General features: G+C 36.3%; 1 protein-coding gene across 1 annotated transcript in view; it reads left to right on the plus strand.

Moving 5' to 3' along the window:
- The first annotated feature begins 4,462 nt into the window (after positions 1 to 4,462).
- Positions 4,463 to 18,612, plus strand: part of LOC106903417 (guanine nucleotide-binding protein G(s) subunit alpha-like) — a 33,476-nt gene continuing 19,326 nt past the window's right edge. Inside the window, exons 1-6 of the mRNA XM_088005743.1 lie at positions 4,463 to 4,665; positions 4,742 to 6,042; positions 7,591 to 7,663; positions 10,945 to 10,999; positions 11,113 to 11,232; positions 17,506 to 17,603. Coding sequence (XP_087861869.1) covers positions 5,904 to 6,042; positions 7,591 to 7,663; positions 10,945 to 10,999; positions 11,113 to 11,232; positions 17,506 to 17,603 — 485 coding nt within the window. The 5' untranslated portion in view covers positions 4,463 to 4,665; positions 4,742 to 5,903. The remainder of the gene's footprint in view (positions 4,666 to 4,741; positions 6,043 to 7,590; positions 7,664 to 10,944; positions 11,000 to 11,112; positions 11,233 to 17,505; positions 17,604 to 18,612) is intronic.

The following is an 18,612-nucleotide window of genomic DNA, read 5'->3' on the forward strand; positions in this document are numbered from 1 at the left end:
TATGGGGCCAGAAATGATGTCATCAGTGACATAAAGATGTCCTCTGTTTAAAAAAATGCAAAAGACCCAGAATTCACAATGAAAACTAAATATTCTGCTGTGCAAAAGTCTAAGTCCTATTAGTTACTGCATCTGAGGAGGAGTTTTTTGTGATTTTTCAAGGAGCAGCAGTCTTGCAGGTTGATTTTAGAATGGTTTTTAAGTTGTTTTTTTTATTATTATTTAATACATTTGTACTTATTAAGCTGCTCAAGGTGTAAAACCTTCAAGAGGACACGAGGCCTGTAAACCTGAGGGGTGAATCAGGTGTCTTTACAAAATAGATTATGTGGTTCATCTATGTACTCATTGAAAACTGTGAATATATAAAAGTCTGAAATGGTATTTTACCACTAAGGTGGGTTCCACATGGATATTAAGCTATATTAAATAATGCTGTTTTGGTTAAACCTTATCTGTAAATTTATTTAGCTGTAGAAGACAGAAAATCCTGCATTACTAAATGCAGAATCATATATATATAGTTAAAAGATATATCGCTGAACTCTACATCTGATCAAAAACAGGAAGGAAGTTGAAATAAAGTGGCTCACTTCATTGCTCAGTGTCTTATAGCATCTATAAGTAACAACATCAGTAGGATCCCCAGTTTAAATTTAGTCCGACATATGTAATTATGTATTTTGGTATGTATTCTAAATAAAATGACCAAGTTTCTATTCAAAAACACTAAAAAGGAACTTCATGTACTTCTTTATGGCGTACTGTTGCTGATAAATGGTCAGATTATGACGAATGCTACCATCTAGAGGATAAAGGTGGCTATGACACTTTACAAGTTCACACCTGAGAGCCTTTATATAACTTTAAATTCATATTTCAAGTTGAACTGATTATTTTTAAAGTTCTAGAGTAGTTTTTAACTTGACTGTCTGTGCCTTGCTACAAATTCATGAATACATTTAATTATCATTTGGAAACTGTTTTTTTTCCCATTTACTTAAATTATCATTGTCTAAGATTAAAATTTGTTTGATCTTCTGAAATATTTAAGTGTGACAAAAAAAAAGTCAGAAGAGGGGAAAACTTTTCCACAGCAGACTGAAATGTATTTGTCCCATTTTTAGAGCTATCCTTGACATCTAACATGGTGAAGTGTTTGCATGAAGTTTAGTTCTTATTTTTGAAATATTTCTCCATCTGAGAAACACTGTCATGGTGAAAAAAACTATCTGAACCAAATTCACCTGACTGAGAGAAAAAAAAATGTATCGCTCTGAATTGAGCTGAAGTGAGATGACCATTTGAAATCCTGGGATTCATCTTGTAACTTCACTGATTCCAGTCATTAGTTCCACCCTCTGTTGTCTGTTGGAGTTCATTAGAGAGCCACAGCAGCATTTAGTTGTCACTGATGACCTTTATGTGTTTTGCCCTGAGCCTTTTGACGCATTTATGGAGGGAGTTTGTTTGTGTGTGTGCCAGTTTGTCTGCTGTGTATGAATCATGAAGGAATCTGTGTTTATGTGTGTGCATGTCAGATTTAAAGGGCATGATTCATTTAAATACCCCGATCACTACCAGGTGAGAAAGGATGCTGCACTGTTGTGTTATCTACATTTCTTTCAAGGAAACTCATTGGAAAGTTGGAGAATACAACTCACCTTAAACTGTGGGAAATAGATAATAATTAATGATGCTGTTGTTATTCTATCTTGTAAATAATCTGCTCTGGTACAAAAAAAGAGTATTATTGATGGTGGCTTCTTATTTTGGTACACATTATTTTAGAGCTGCCCAGTCATTAGTCATTTCAAAGAAATAGTTCAAATTTTTTAACATAGAGTTCTCTGATTTTGATTAGTTTAACTTATTTTCCAGGGATTTGTTCATTTACATCCATTAGCTAAAGCCATAGTTAGCAGATCAAGATGATCAATGTGATCTCTGTAGTCAAAGGTACCAGTCAGAAGAAGGGCAACAAAAATTATATGGTATATTTACACAGTTGTAGAATCAAGGCAGGTATCAATAATGGGAATAATTGTTACTGATACCTTCCACCAGGAACAACGTGAGAGAACGGTGATATTAGAAAATGGATGAGAATTATTTAATTTCCCTTTGGGATCAGTAAAGCATTTTTGAATTTAATTTAATTGAATTGGATTGAATTGTTTTGAAGACACTAGTCTGAGATGCAAAGAGGCACTAAAGGAGTTGCTGAAATTTCTTGCAAGTAATGTTTGCATTCCACGTGTGCGTTGAATCTAAAAACTAGAAAACACAATTTTAAGTTATTAAACTTTTTTCTAATGAAAGCATTCAGACCTACCCAAAGCTTCCCAGAGCATTGGGGGGAGGGGGGGGGGGTTGTTAAAGTCCAATGGAACCTGAGTTAAAGGTTTGGGCTTTAGCTTAAAAAGTTGAATCAGAAGGTGCTTCAAAAGATGCTGCCTATTTTTAAGATGGGTTTGTACAGAATATAAATACAAATAAATGACTTATAATGCATTGTTTTCATATGACAAAAACTTACTGTTCTGTACGACTCAAATGTAAGGCCATTTAAACAAAAAAAACTATATATATATATATATATATATATATATATATATATATATATATATATATATATATATATTATTACCATATTATTACCATATTGTCTAATGTGACAAATTTAACGAGTTCTCTTTTGTAACAAGTAGGATGGTTACAGACTTGTCCAGGTCTAATGCAGAACCATCTAATGCTGATTTTTTTTTTTTACACCAAAGTAAAGATAAAAAAAATTTGAAAAACAAACAACATATTTTGGGGATAAAACATGTTTTCACAAAGTGTAAGTCTTCTTTTGTCTTTTGTCCATTACAATTAACATTGTGACTTCTCATAACCTCTTTACAGAACCTCAAGAAACCTGAACTATTCTTTTAATTCTTTATTAATGAACTAAACTATTGAGTAATTAATCTATTGCTAATTTTCTGGTGATTGGTTTACACTTTGCACAACAAACCTAAGGCTAAAAGAAAACTGTTTCAAGTTTATAGCTTTTGAGAGTTTTATTGAAACTAATTGCTCTTGTGTGATTTTTCAAATCCAAAGCAATGCTTTTGGCCAACTTTCTAAAGCTGCAATTGCTTAAAAGTTACAGCTGTTATTCTACATATAGCATATAATCTTTATTTATGTGTTTGTAGTGTTTTTTTATAACCTAATCAATAATATTTCAGTTATTCATGGAGGATGGGTAGGCTGATAATCATTTTTGCTTCAAAGAGGGCGCCTCTCCCCTTCTGTACCTCTGCTTCTTGACGCTCCCGGCGATCATGTGATCCAACCAAAGACCGACGCTGCTTTAAAGACCAGAGTCAAGCAGCAATAAAACGGAAATCAGCAGTACCCTGGTTTGCCATTCAAATTAAAAGCATCAAACCTCTCATTCAAAAAAAAAGAAAGAAAAAAAAGAAGAGATATTAGAATAGAATAATTTATTGACAGCAATTAAATTAAGAGGTCAACTCTTTGTGCTCCACAAAAAACATACTTCTGGGGAACAACTTATTTTCATAAATAAGTTGAAGTAAACATTTTTAATGTTTCTTTTACACAGTTGTAGCCAATATAATTGTAAATGTTTGTAAACAGAAAGGTTCTTGTGCTTGAACAACTCTTAATGGCTTTTGGTGCTTTTATTAGTTGTATATTACAATTAACTGGGATGTGTAAAATGGCCTATTTAAAACCACAATTTCTTTTCAGCATCACTCAAGACATCCTAAGTTATACCAGCCTATTTGTACCAAAATTTGAGAATTATGACTCAAACTGAACAGGGTCTTTGACATGTTTTGTAGACATTAAATACAAATCAAATTGTTTTTTTCCCTAAGAATTACCATTACGAGTTGATGTATTTTTTATTGAAATGACTCAAAACTGTTGGTTTCAACTTTGTGAATATATAAGTAATATAAGTAGTGTAAACATACCAGTTAGCTTAGGCCAGAATTGACTTTTGATGAAAAATAAAAAATCAGAGACAATGCTGTTGCTGATTTTTTTGTTCTCTCAGACTTTGATAAAACAGTCCTTAAATAACAAAGCAAGACAACAACAAAGTTTACACTTGGAATGGGGGTAGGAGGTAGCTTTTTATTTGTTTTCTAAAAAACAAAATAAAATAATATCTCTAAACTTTATTTTTCTGACACTAGGATTTAAACTGTTAGATTTTTTAGAACATCTCCTAAATATGAAAATCTTTAAATAACGTGTTTTCTGTTCAGCTGACAAATATGAAACACAAAATGAAGGGAATAAAAATATACCACTAGACTTGAAGACATTTGCAGGCATTTTGCTAACGTGGTGCTTTTTTTGCTTTTATTGTGAAAGGTTCAACCGGAAAAAAAGCCGGTTGTCATGGAAAACTTGACACCGCTTCTTCATTCCCAGGGTTCCGTGAGAGCCGTTTGCCCCACCCCACCTCTTCAGCGCTATCTATCTCAATGTACAATTCTCTGAGAAAAAAAACGGGGGCAAAAATTATTCAGAGAAACACCGCGAACGGAGCAACTCTCACCTACCTGACCGGTTCAACGGAGCGGCCGCGGGCTATCGGCGCCGAAAGCAACTGCCTGTCTCCGTTTGGATGAAGTGAGTGAAAAACCCCCACCGCGGTATGTTCATGTATCATGCACATGTAACCATTATCTGCCGTACGGATTCAAAGGGAATACAAAAAGGCGAGAGACTTGACAGCGGACTGTGCTCCTGCTGCTGCTTGCGCCAAAACGGGGGACACAGCGGAGGATTTCCACGAATATCGTCCGGATATTTGGTCGCGGAGACGGACAGCCAGCTGCCGAGAGCCACTTGTGCTCGGCCGGAGAAGATTTCCGATGCGAGGAGAAACACAAATTAACGCTACGGAGAGAAAAAGGACGGACTAGGGGCCTTTTTCCTTTCCTTTTTTTTTTTTTTTTTGTTGGTCAAACCCTCCTTAAAAAAGACAGACACCCGCATCTATTGATCGAAGACAGGACTGAATTTTTGGCACAGGATATCACCAATAAGGTTGCTGAGAACCTTCCTGAATAAAATAAAATGTGAGATTTTGGAAGAAGCCCCGGTGTAGCCTGATGATTCACATGCCGTCATTTTAAGAGGAAATATTTATTTTTTAAATTTCTCTCCCTCTCGTCCTTTAATGTTCTTTTTTTTGTTTGAAACTCAATTGCAACCAGTTTGATTAATAAACCTAAATGTGTATTTTTAAACAAGAATAATTAAGAAAGGGAGACTGAAGAAAACAGAAGTCTGTCTGAAATGGATTGAATGGCAGTGGGAGTTATCAGCCGAAGATGGGCTCCTGAGGGGACATTTGCTGAGAAAATATAAAAATATTTGTATCATCGCTATAAAAAATATATGAAAAAAGCAAATGCTGGTGTTTGAGATCCGTACGCCTTGAAGGAATCTGGGGCGCAGAGATTCATTCATGAGCAGCCAGAAAGCTGGAAATTCCACATCCACTCTCATATCAGCGTTGATGACTTCATTGCGGATTTACAGTGAAAAACACGGGAATCAAGTGTTTGAGAGGGCGGGATCGTTTGCTCCACTTCTGATCTCTCTCTGCTGATGGTTTTCCAGTAAAAAAACAAAAAACAAAAAAAAAACACATCCATAATAAAACGCCTCGGTGAAGTCTACTACCTGACATCTGCTTCTGCCGGGGGAACATAGATGTCACCAATTTTGAGCCAGGTGTTCCTCTGGTGGTCCAGATCAAGAATTTAGGATTCTTAAAAGCATCTAGCCATCCACGCACCTTACAACCCGCTTTGAGCCCATAACTGGATTTTTTTATTTTTTTTTTTTATATTGGGAAGATGGGCTGTCTTGGGAATAGTAAGACTGAAGACCAGCGAAATGAGGAGAAGGCTCAGAGGGAGGCGAACAAAAAGATAGAGAGACAGCTGCAAAAAGACAAACAGATATACCGGGCAACTCATCGACTTCTTCTACTAGGTAGGTGATTTTTCGAACTAAAATATGTTTCAATAATTGTTGCTTTTGTAGCAGGAAGAAAAATGCTCTAGGAACTCTTCTGCAAGGCATAAACAAAATGATGCGCTTGATACAATCTCACGCCACCAGTTTAGTGTTTTGACACAGAGCTCTTGGAGGAAAAAAAATCCGGCTGGCCTGCATTCTGGGGGTCATTATGGAGCCTGATTACTGAACATGTGAGAGACAGGAGAACAGACACCACCATCTGTGTGAAGGCAGCACGCTCAGGCACCACGCAGAGACCGGGAGGCCGCTCACAGGCGTTCTTACACGCTCCTCTCTCCTTCCCAGATACCACTTGCGATCTGGTGTGTTTGTGTTAACAGTTAGCATTCTGGATGCCTTCGCTTTGGCTTTCTTATCAAGTGAAGTGCTCAAAAATAGAGGGGGGGGGGGTCTTTGATTGACAGTTTAGCTATTTTTGGCTTTTAACATTTGTGTCTCCACATTGAAGACTAGTATCCTGTTAAACCTCGGAGTGCAAATTAGGATTACCATTAGGATTAGTAGCTTCTCTGAAACGTCTGTCGGGCTCGTTTTAATCTGAAACTGATCCCAGATTTGTGCACACACACACACACATTACACCTCTAAATAGCACTTTAGGGATGTTGTTGGCTTCCTAGGAAACACGTTGGGCTATTTCTGATGCCAAATTCATGGTCAGTGTCCTGACTGAGATTCAGAAATACTATTGGTTTATGTATGATTTTCTCTGACCTTGTTTTGGATGCGGAGGCTCCTATAATAAGCACAGCTGAAATTGACTCTGAAAGTTCTCTGTTCCTCCAGATGTCTCTCATGCACACTGATCAGCTGGCTTTAGTAAACACCTCTCAGTGAAAGTACTGAACACAACTATGCTAATAAAGAGGGGAAAATAAGAAAATACAAGTTGTCACATTAGCAAGGACTCAGATGAATTACCTTTTGCCTTATGTGATGTCACCAGAGACGAGCTTTTTTGTGGGGCTGGGGGATAGATTTATTTTTTCTTAAGTAACAATTTGCAACAAAACAAACAAAAAATCTGACAATGAAATGTTGTTGTATTGGCTGTTATGCTTTAAGTAGTCTATATTTACTCCTTTAGTTTACTGAGTTTAGTTGTCCTGATATTTAAATTGGTAAATTACTCACACTCAAAGGATTTCCTTTATTGGAGGTGACAAGTATGAAAGAGAGAGAGAGTTGAAAAATAATTGAGCTTTTTGTATTTGTTTTTATCAAGTGTTTTTTAATTTTATTTTGTCATGTCAGCCTTTCTTGTGTCTAAAATGCAGTACATCTGTTAAGATGGAGGACAGAGATTTAGGGTCAACTTTGAGAAACAAAACCCTGAAGTTCATATCACTTAAATGTGAAATCTTAAACATTAGTTTTTAATCAGATTTTCCTTCAGGGCATCAGATCTTGTTTTATCCATGCATTGTGGATTCGTTAGTTGTGTTTTGTTGTACAGTTGTGCTTTCTTTTCTCCTAACACTGTTCTGCCTTCACTCCCAGGTGCCGGAGAATCTGGGAAAAGTACAATAGTCAAGCAGATGCGAATATTGCACGTAAATGGCTTCAATGCAGAGTAAGTGTGGTTCCTTTTCTCTCTGTCCAAACTGTATCACACCTTTGGATTCAATTTAATCAAAGATTTTGATAATTTTTGGTGTGAATTCATTTTCTGTCGGGAATAAAAAAAAAGTGAAACATTCATCGCACTGACTACAAGCAGTACAACAAAACTACTGGAGATCTGTTTGGCAGACAAGAGATTCTGTACATTTTAGATTTATATTAGTCAATAATTATTCAGTATAAAATATTATTTAAAGTGTGTTATGTTTTTTTTTGTAATGTAGTAATCATTTAGTTTACACATAAATTATAAACATTTCAAAGTGTTTTAGACTTCTGATCAAATCAACTATTGATGAAATTGAATCAACTTCTAGCAGCAGGAATAGCTGAAGATCAGTTTCCACATGATGCTGCCTGAGTGTAGATATTAATAACTTCTGTTTTTAACTTAAACTATAAATACACCAGTAAACTGACTGGTGAGCGTGAGGCCTTATGTATAGCTTTTTAACTTAAAGGATTGTGACTGGTGACCAGCTGGGTGGAAAGTCAAAAATACAATCTTTATCTGATCAGTGAACGCGCCATAACTAAGTACTATTAGGTTATAGTAGCAACACATCAGGACAAGACTCAATGTTTGTACACAGTATGACGCTAATAATGACAATAATCATGATTTACACAGCAGGGAGTGTTATAAATTTATGATATAGATCTAAAAATGAAATAAAGAAACCAGAGACTGGAAACTGGTTGCCACAATAATTAGTGCATCTCTATGTTGAACCAATTTTAGATTTTGTTTTAGGCCAGAATTTGAAGTAAGTTGTTGCCTTCTTTTAAGCTGCAGGTTCTTCATTTTCTGGACAATTTGTTTCTGTATGTGTGTGTGTGTTTTATTTATTTATTTTCTTGCAAATAAAGCTGGAAGGAAAACTGCTTAATTACATTTTTTAGGGTATTTAACTTCATGGATGAAACATTTATTTAGTCTGTTTCATGTTTTCATTGATACATATTCCCCCTGGGTGCTGAGCAGCCATCCTTGTCTCGTGAATTTCCTAAAACAGTTTTTTTTCCAAGAAATAATTTCTTTAGGGGGGCGGAAGCATCATCATGTGGTTGTTTTCAGGTCACATTGAATCCAGATATCCTGGTGCAATGGCAACACTGACCCTCTAAGTTGGGTCGATTTTAGTGCCAATTTCATGCTTTTTTTTTGCCTGTGGGTTAGGCAACATTAGAGGTTAGTTTTATTATTTATTATTTAAAAAACTAATCAAAAGAATAACACAAACAAACAGACATGCCAAAAATAAAGGCAAATTTTGATAGAAACTAAGATGTTAAAACTTATCCACATTGTCTTAGTGGTTTGAAATTAAAGTTGGAAAGAATTATCAGGAAGCACATAAGAAACACTTCTCAACATTTGAAAGGAAACATGGTGCAATGATAACATTAACAGAATGAATAGGAAACCTTTCAAACCGACTATGTGGCAGGATTTACAAAGAAAACAAAAAAACAAAACAGTGAAACTCTAAATGTAACGGTCACCAACTTAAATTACACAAAATGCATTCAAGTCATGAGCAATATGCAACATAAAAAGATGCAGACTGCCGTATTGAAGACCTTTACATATCAAATAAAATTAAATTGTTAACAAAGACATATACCAGGCTTTGAACTATAATTATGTACATGTTTCAAAAGCAATTAATCAGTAATTTCATTTCAAAATTAAGGAAACATATTGTTCATAATTCATCATTCAGTTATAATTAGAAAATTAAAAAAGAAATAACTTGATAAAAACTGAACTAAAAATGTTTTTTTTTCTTCTTTTCTTTTTTTTCCTGTGCATTATTAATTTAGCTCTTGAAGATGGATTTTGTGAGAAGGATCAAGTGGAAATGCTTGTTTGATCTGAATTCATAACCACAATATGCAGGATGCAGATAATTTATTGTGAAAAAAAATAATGTTGCTGTCATTTCTTCAAATCTGCTAACATACATCTTGCTTTTTTTTGTGTGTTTTTTTTACTTTGGATTAAATCAGATGTTTGAGAGCACAAATTCCAAAGATCTTGTGCTTTATGATTAGAGTATTTTTCAACTATCAATTTCCAGCACGAGTTCTGTAATGGTGTTTACAGTCTGATTTATTGATATTTAACTAAATATAGATAAAAAAAAATCTACTTGACCCTGGATACAATTTGCACGCATTCCTCATCATGGTTTAGTGTCTACACTGAACATGAAGTGTGATTTTTTGAAAAGTATGTGGCATCATCATGCGCCTTGTTTTTGGTTGCATGTTGCTAAATTAGACACTGAATGTTAACCCAGTAATAACAGATTTATGTTGTTGGTGTTGACAATTCCCTTTTTAAACTTTTAAAATGTACAATAGTTATTGCTGGATGTTATCTTTCATATTGTTTTATGTGTTTAGTGATGAAAAACAATTGAATTTTCAGATATTCTGTTATTGATCAGAATAAATAACACATTTGAAAATATTCTTTATTTCTTACTTTAAAATAGTTGAACCTCAAACAACAACAACAACAAAAAAGACCACCTTTATGTCTTTGGTAGCATTTCAGGACAAAATCAAAACTCACTGCCCTCATATATTACATAAACTCACTGTTTGTTTGGCGATATATGAAACTGGCTATTTGGGCCCTCTTAGTGTTTATAATTTAAAAAGCGGTTTAAAACAGCCTTAAAAGATGTAGTAATATTCTCCTCAAATGTCCCCCTTCACTCTGCTTGTTTTTGTGTTTTTTAATAAATGTGGCTGTCAAAATTAAGGCCAAGTTCTGCTGTTCTCATTTCGCGTCAGCAAACACAAAATTCAGGGGTTGCTCTTGCTCAGCAAAATAAGTGTCTGTGCGTCTGGGGCAGCCATAACACTGATGTCAGGTATAATTTACCTCCAGGCTGGTGAAGAGATCCAGCAGAACTTTATATTATGCAGCACATTCACACTGAATCCTGCTGGCAGTAATATAAAAAGAAGCCAAACATCATTTTACAGTCAGTTTGGGACAATTTTTCCTTTCAAGCTGCTGCTTTCGCAGAAAAAAAAATATTGTGTAGCACTTAAATTTCCATATTTTAAGGTGATGAAGTTTTATTACCATGTAATAAAAAGGCCAGTTGTCGTAATTATCTGGCTAACATATGAGCATGCCGAGTTCTTCGTGTGTGATGCTTTTTGGAGAAACGTAACTAAAAGCTCAAATGTGTTCTTTGTTCGGCACAGAGAGAAAAAACAGAAAATTCATGATATCAAAAACAACATAAAAGAAGCTATAGAGGTAAGAAACGACTCTTTTTCTGTGTGAGATTGACGTGGATCATATGTAATGTGTGTGTTGTATCACAGTGTGAAGCAGCTCTGATTTGCTTTTGTTCTGCTCTCTCCGCCCAGACCATCGTGGCTGCCATGAACACGCTCACACCTCCGTGCCAGTTAGCGTGTCCTGCAAACCAGTCCCGGGTCAATTACGTCCTGAGCCTAGTAAACCAGAAGGACTTCGATTTTCCTTCAGTAAGTTGGTACACTTTCTAAATTAGCATATCATCTGATGGCTACCTGATCAAACTGTGTTCTCATTTGTTAGACTTTGGTTTGTTGCTAAATTAAGCAAAAACATTTGACACAGATTTACTAAAGTAAAGATACAGATTTATTCTGTTTTTGCGTTTTTGTCAGCGTTCAATGTTTCAAAATAACAAACACATTTTGATGTCAGATAATCTGAATAAACAAAATGGTTAAAATCTGCAAATACTTTGGTTCACCTTCTAGTAATGTGCATAATTGCCTACCTTAATAGTTTATATTCCAAATATATGTTTAATATTCATTCACAAGCAAAGTGGAAAGCGTTTTGATGCTACTGAAGAAACTAATATTAAAGGCTTTTCTTATCTCTGCTCTTTGGGGCACAGCCAATCAATGACAAGAAAAATGAACTGGCTGCTTTGCAAACGCCAAACAGTACCCTGTCAAGTAGCACTGTGTCTTTTTATTTCAGCTCCCCCAACCTGCATTTTAAACTGCAGTTCTGCCATGTTGATGGCACAGCTTGTTCCACATATAACCAAATGCACATTTAGCATGTTCATTTTGTAGCCAACCGAATTATGTAATGTATGCAGTGAAATATTTGTAAATTACCTAAATCAACCTGTTTCTGCTCTTTCTACTCTCACAACTTTTTACGATATTGGAGCAGCCATCAGAGGCTGAAGAGACTGACGCTAGAACCTGAAAGCGCTGGCATGTGACGATTAAAATTGTTCTGCCAGCTTGAGAAACACAACGGGGGAAAAAAAGTGCAGGGCAGAGCCATAATTGTGGCGTCTGGTATCTATATAAATGATATGAGGACGGGTACCTCTTAAAAACCTCTAAAAACACATCTGTGGCTGAATGCTTACAGCTGAAAGGTTAGTAGCTTTTCGACTCCCTTACCCAGGGCATGAAATGTCAAAATTGAAGTAGGGCTATTTCTACTACAATAAGGTGCTTTCCGTTGACAATTTATAATTTTAATGTTACTGAAACTTTATTTTTCTCAAAGTTTTAGTATATCGAAGATATTAGCATGTAGAAACAAAGTCTAGAGTATCGAGTCTTCACTGCTGAATTCTGCAGGTGTTCTGCCTGGTTGTGCTAGGTAAACATCTCACACCTTTTGTTTGTGCGGTGCTTCAGTAATTAGCAGGTTTGGTTCCACATGGGAGGCTTTCAGCTGAATGAGCCTCTCACCTGAGAGATCTGAGCCGCTGATTATCTCTAATAAACTTAAATATGTCCAGAGGGACGGAGGTTACAGAGACACAAGGACTCTGAGGGACTCACCTGAGGAGCCCTCAGCCTTCAGGTTCCACTGTTCAGGAGCCACATGTTCACTTTCTAGTTGGGTAAACGTAAATTTTCATTCATTCACAAAAAATGTCTTCACTGCTGGATAACTGTATCAAAGAATCAAATGTCTCGTACAGGCAAAGCAGAACAACTGACAATAGGAAATGGTAAAACTGACACATAGCTGTATCGCTGTTTTTTTATGAGGTTTATTTTAATGTCTTCCATGTATTTTTTTTTATTATTTTTCCAAGCATGTCTGCTTCACTTTTAAGTGGGAGGCTTCTTTCTCGTATATTTTTGTCATTTACAGCTGAGCTTCCAGTGAAGAGTGAGCGTGTTTGTACGTAAGCAAAAGGAAGTTTCCTGATATTGCCTCTGTTGCGTCATGGCAAATTTATTATGTTTGCCTGTCTCACCCTGACTCTCCCCTCTGCCGTTTGTCAGTCGGTCAGCAGACTTTTGCTGCCGACCAGCAGAGTGATGATTAGAAGGAGGACTAGAGCTAGAAGTATTTTTCTTTCGTTACTATTTTAGCATTGACGATCATAGCAGGTATAAAGACGATCATTCTACTAATGCTGTTGGATTGCTGTCAGTGGTGTTATTGATCAAAGTGACTTTGTGGCTGTTGAGGGAAGAGAATGAATCAGAAAGTCTGATAGGCCCAGCTCCTCCACCTCCTTCTCATCTGTAAACTCCTGTTCCCGTTCTCCCTTGCTTGGCCAGAGGGCATACTGGAAACCAGTTAAACTGGTTGGCTCTGCCTTCAGCAGGGGTGGAAGAGATTAAAGCCTGAAGCACTGTAGCTGTTTCACATATTTGTAATCCTCCTTTAAATTTCCTTGGAGGCTTTCAGTCTAATCAATAACCTTGATGGTTAATGTGCTCATCATGCAGGAATTTGATATCGTGTCTCTGGTAAATCCAAAGAATCATGCTATGCGTTCATAAATTTAGCTTGAGGAGATGATCTATATTTTGGACTGATAATTACTCATTTTCTTCTAGGCTCTTGATCCTTCCCTGCATACAAAATAATGCAATCACAGATTTAAATGCTTGTGGAAATTATCAGGAAGAGAAACAGCACAGACAGGTCTTGCATGTGTGTGTACAGTCAAAACTCTGACATGGTACATTTTGTACAGCAACAAAGTCGGTAAACTTTCAGTTGGTTGTAAGAAATATAGAGGGTCGTTTGAAAAACACAGATTCTTGACAAAGATAATTGGAGGTGTGTTCATCAATTTTTTGAAAAGAGCATAAAAGTAGAAATGTCACAACGATCAATTACCTATTATATTGCTGGGGTGCCGATTATGTCTCTTTTAAATAATTGTATCAGAGTTTCTGACAAAACTCAATTCTCATTTTTATGTTCATTGCACCCACAGTGAGATGTGGGAAGACAATTTGCAAGGATTTAAGATTGTGAACTGTTTTTGTGCCCACGGCTGGAAAAGCTGTTGCACAGGCCGTGCTATTTGTTATTGTTATGACTCTGGATTTTTCTTCACACTATGTAATTTTACAGTGATGTTCAAAATGAAAGTGACATGACATGTGACCTACTTGTCCAACCACATACCTTTTTGATTTAAGGGAGAGTTGTCTAGAGAGCAGCTGAAACATACGGTATCAAAAGTTATGATCAAGGCAAAATGCCAACTTTATGAAGCTTTAGAACTACAGTAAATTATCAACAAGTCCAATCAATACTGAGATTAAAGATACTAGAATTATCATATTTTACAGAGAGCATCATCAGCCGAAGCAAAAAATGAAATTGGTGAAAAATGTAGCAAACTGTGCTGGGTCTGCTGGGTCAGATACATACTTATAGAGACGTATGGCTATCCTGGAGAAACTCGTGTCAGAAGAAAATGTCTGTTGCTGTTTAGAGGAACTGACACGGCAGCATAGAACATCATTTATAAGAGAATGGGACACAATCACTAATGTAGGTCATCTAGTAGAGATTTGGTGTGTTATTTTGCTACTACTTCACAGCAACTGAGTTTTAAGGCTCGCGTGTACATGAGCAAACAAGCATTTTGACCATACTATTGCTTTCAGCTGTATAAACAGAATTTTGGGTCCCTTTTATTCCTCAAGCAAATTGGGCCAACTTTGTAAATTCTTACTAACTCTGTAAATTCAAAGCACTGAAACATCTTTCTGAGGGATGTAGCATTGTTAAAATAGCCTAGATTTGTGATGTGATCACACAGAAGGTATTCAAAAAAGTAAGGCTGAAACTTAAAAACCACAAAATAAGACAAGTTAGCTGGAATGTCGAAAATGTGTTAATAAATATCTTAAGACCGATTTTTCGAAAGGTTTTCTGGACTGATTAGATAAGAGTGACTCTTGATGGAAAGGATGCATGGGCCCGTTGCTGGATAAATAATCAGCACAGAGCTCCGGTCAACCATGATGCCAACAGGGTGGAGGTGGGGTAGTGATGTGGGCTGCCATTAATAAAGATAAGTTAGATGGGCCTTTTCCAACTGAAGATGAACTCAAAATAAACTCCCAGAACTAAAGACTATAATTTTAAGCTCCATCACATTCTGTTGTACATCTCTGCACAACTAGCCTGGTGGAAGACTGTGGTTGTTGACACACACAAAAATAATCTTAAGAATCTGAATAAAGAACTTATATCTGGTATTTAAAGGCTGGGTGGCTGTGCTTCTCACTGATCCATTTATTTTACCTTCTGAAAATATTCAGGTTTGAGTTTTTTTAACATTTTAAATTGAGTTAAGAGGACTGCGATTGTTCAAAAATAAAGTGAATATTCAGAAATGCAACTTGAATAATTACATACACAAAATATACGGCACCGATTTTGGTGTTGTACATATACGTACATATATGTAAAGTTATTACGTATATTCTGTAATAACTTTGAGTCTCAGGGAGAAAAAGTCCTCCTCCCGACATCCATAAATGGCAGTTATGTCAGATTTCTGCTTTGCCTTTTTTTTTTTTTTTTTTTGAGATTTACTTAATTGTGTAGCTTTGCTGAATAACTGCAGCATTGCAAAATAAATATTTACATTGTGTTTTCTTAGGGTAAAAACACAGCCATACAACCACACCACTGGGCATCCATATAGAGACATGCCTCATATTTCTACAGGAGGACATTATTACATTTTTTGACTGGACACTTGTCTTAGAAAATGAAGAGTTTTTGCATCATAAGGCCTTTTTTGTTTTTTAGAAATGTTCATACATTTCAGAGTTACTAATCTTTGTGGTAATTTTTATTCTTTGATAATGCACAATAAAAAGGTTTGGACTTACTGATCACTTGATTTCTGGTTGAAACAAAATGTAGCTTCATCTTCTGCCACTTGTAATAAATATTTTCCAGAGTATTATTGAAAATGTAATTGTAATTTGCTGTAATAAATCGAAGGTTTACGCAAAATTTGTTCAAGTAACCATGTTTGAATATTCACACTTTCCGAAAGAATGAGCAAACCCTAAAATACGAAAATGTTAGTGATGGTTATTAAATACATTTTATGCTCTCACTGGTCTTTAAATAGTTTTATTCTAGTTAGTATCTTTATCTCTTCATTGTGTTTAATAAATCATCAAACTTTGAGAGTATTTCAAACACCTCCCTACCACTGAATGAACTCTCTTTTTAATGTTTTTTTATACTCATAAGCCTTAAAATATCTTTTACTTCACTGGAAGAAAGAAAAAAGTTATCTGTTTCCATCACTGCTTTCAGTACAACAATTAAAAATAAATCATGAATTGTAGTTTTGTTGTAGGACGTCTGTCCAGGACACAGCCTTTGTCTTTTCTGCGTAATATGATGGCTGGACATTTCAGTTATGTTTATAGTTGCATATAATTGTTTTCAGTGAATGAACATGGCGCCTTCAGGCACCTGGGAATTGAACCTAGGGAAGAACTAGACTTGCGGAGGTCCAGCATTCACTCTCTGAACTTATCAGACGGCAATAAAGAAACGGTTAGGTCTTTGTATGCAATGTATGTAAATATCTGGTTTCAGTTGTATGTTGAGCTCTTCAGAAAGTCACATGTCAAACTACAAATCATCTCTGTATTGGTTTTTTTTCACTACTTCTTCTACTGCTTATTCCCCTTTTTTTTATCACACATCCATAACCTTCAGAACAAATACAATGACAGATTATCATTTTAAACTTGTCAATTTTTTAAAATTTACTTTGTTTACATTTTTATCATGAGATGCTGTTCATTCTCTGTTGCTTAGCAGAGTATGCTGATTAACTGTGTGGCTCATAATGGCTTATTTTTGCTCGAGTGACCAACAGCAGATTGTAGAGATAGGCCTCTGTAGTGACAGCCAAGCCTTTTGTCAGTACAAAGCTCCCCGTTTCTTCATGAACCCGGTGAACCGCTCCGTTTCCTGCCGCTGCCAGAGCCCGCTCATCTGCTGCTCCTCTCCGAGCCGACCTTAAACTCCAAACTTAGCTAGGGAGTGTATCTTGCCTCCTGCCATCTGTCCATAAACGCTTTCACCTATAAAGGAGCAGACGAGAAATACAGTTATAAGCATGGGACTCATAAACTACATAAAGCAGCCCTGTGCTAATGCGTTTTATTGTAAACCTTGCACTTATTTTCTCAGCTGGGTTACATTTGACCATTGCCTTCGTAGATTAATGTAGTTTTTCCTACTTTAACCCAAAATTGTCCTATTCCCACATCAGACAACAAATAGTGTCTTCAAGCCAGTAATTATTGGTACTTTTCAAAATTTCAGTAAATTTTTTGCAATCATTTTCTTAACGGTTGCAACCGTTATTGTTTGGTGTGTAATCTCAGGTTGTCACCTCCTGTTTTAGCTGCTGAGAACTGTATTTACTCAGATACTTTACATGTACAAGTCAAAAGTCTTTTGTCTCAGACCCATATTTGTGCTTTTAGGAGTTTTATGACCACACAAAGACTCTCTGGCATGATGAAGGTGTGCGGGCATGCTGGGAAAGATCCAACGAATATCAGCTCATCGACTGCGCCCAGTAGTAAGTCCTTCTTTTCAGTCTTTTTTTTTCTTTCTCCCTCCTACAAACCTTTGCTGCTGTTAATGGACACGTCTGCATCTTCAAGGATACGTTTTGTGGACCTTTTCCTAAATCTACAGGGAATGATTCCATGTAAATTGAAATGTTGCTCTACTACCTATACATAACAAAGTAATTAAAGGAATTTGTGTTTTTTCTTACTGTGTTCCTATGTTCCAGCAATGCTTTTTTGTAAGGAAAATGGATTTATGGGTTGATAAGCAGACATGGGTATGTGTGTCACAACCAGAAAAAAATCTTTTAAGCCAATGTCACACAGCTTTTGGTGGAGGCATTGTGATGGTGTGACGCCTCATCTCTTTGGGTTGAGAGTTTTCATCACTGGAGGCAAATTAGGTGCAGAGAAATATTAGGTTGAGCTTCCATACCTCCATTGTTAATGACAAACCATCATCCTCCAAGATGTTGATGCTTGCGCCCACAGAGCACGCTTTATCAAGGATTACCACCAGATTTTGGGAATGTAGAGGGTGGAATGCCATTGCCCGCAGTCCTGACCTCACCGCCACTGAACATTTATGGGATTAGCTCGGGTGTGCTCTTCGTGCTTAAATGACCAGTACAGCCACAAATGCGGGTTGAGAAATGGGATTCTGTCAGACAGTACTGTGTGACCAAGCTGGTGACCCGCTTGAGGTGGAAGTGGCAGGCTGCTTTTGTTGTGTAGGATTCTCCAACAAATAAGTCATGTTTTTGGCCTTTTGTCATCCATTGGAATAAAAGATATGAAACAAGTCAACACTTGTTCACTCGTGTCTTTGTTTTGTCTGAATGTTGCCATTTGCCCTAATGTGTCCTTTCCTCTTTTTTGTTTTAGAAACGGTGGAGTACTCCCTATTTACCCAGAAAAGGATTATTTTAGTTTATTAGTAATATCAGAAATTGTGGAGTACGCACTATTTAGATCAATATTATACAGCCCAGAAATGGAGTCAAAATTAGAATTAGA

This window comes from Poecilia mexicana, unplaced genomic scaffold (assembly GCF_051168715.1).
Source record: "Poecilia mexicana isolate PSO_F unplaced genomic scaffold, ASM5116871v1 scaffold_5, whole genome shotgun sequence".
NCBI classification, from domain to species: Eukaryota; Metazoa; Chordata; class Actinopteri; order Cyprinodontiformes; family Poeciliidae; genus Poecilia; species Poecilia mexicana.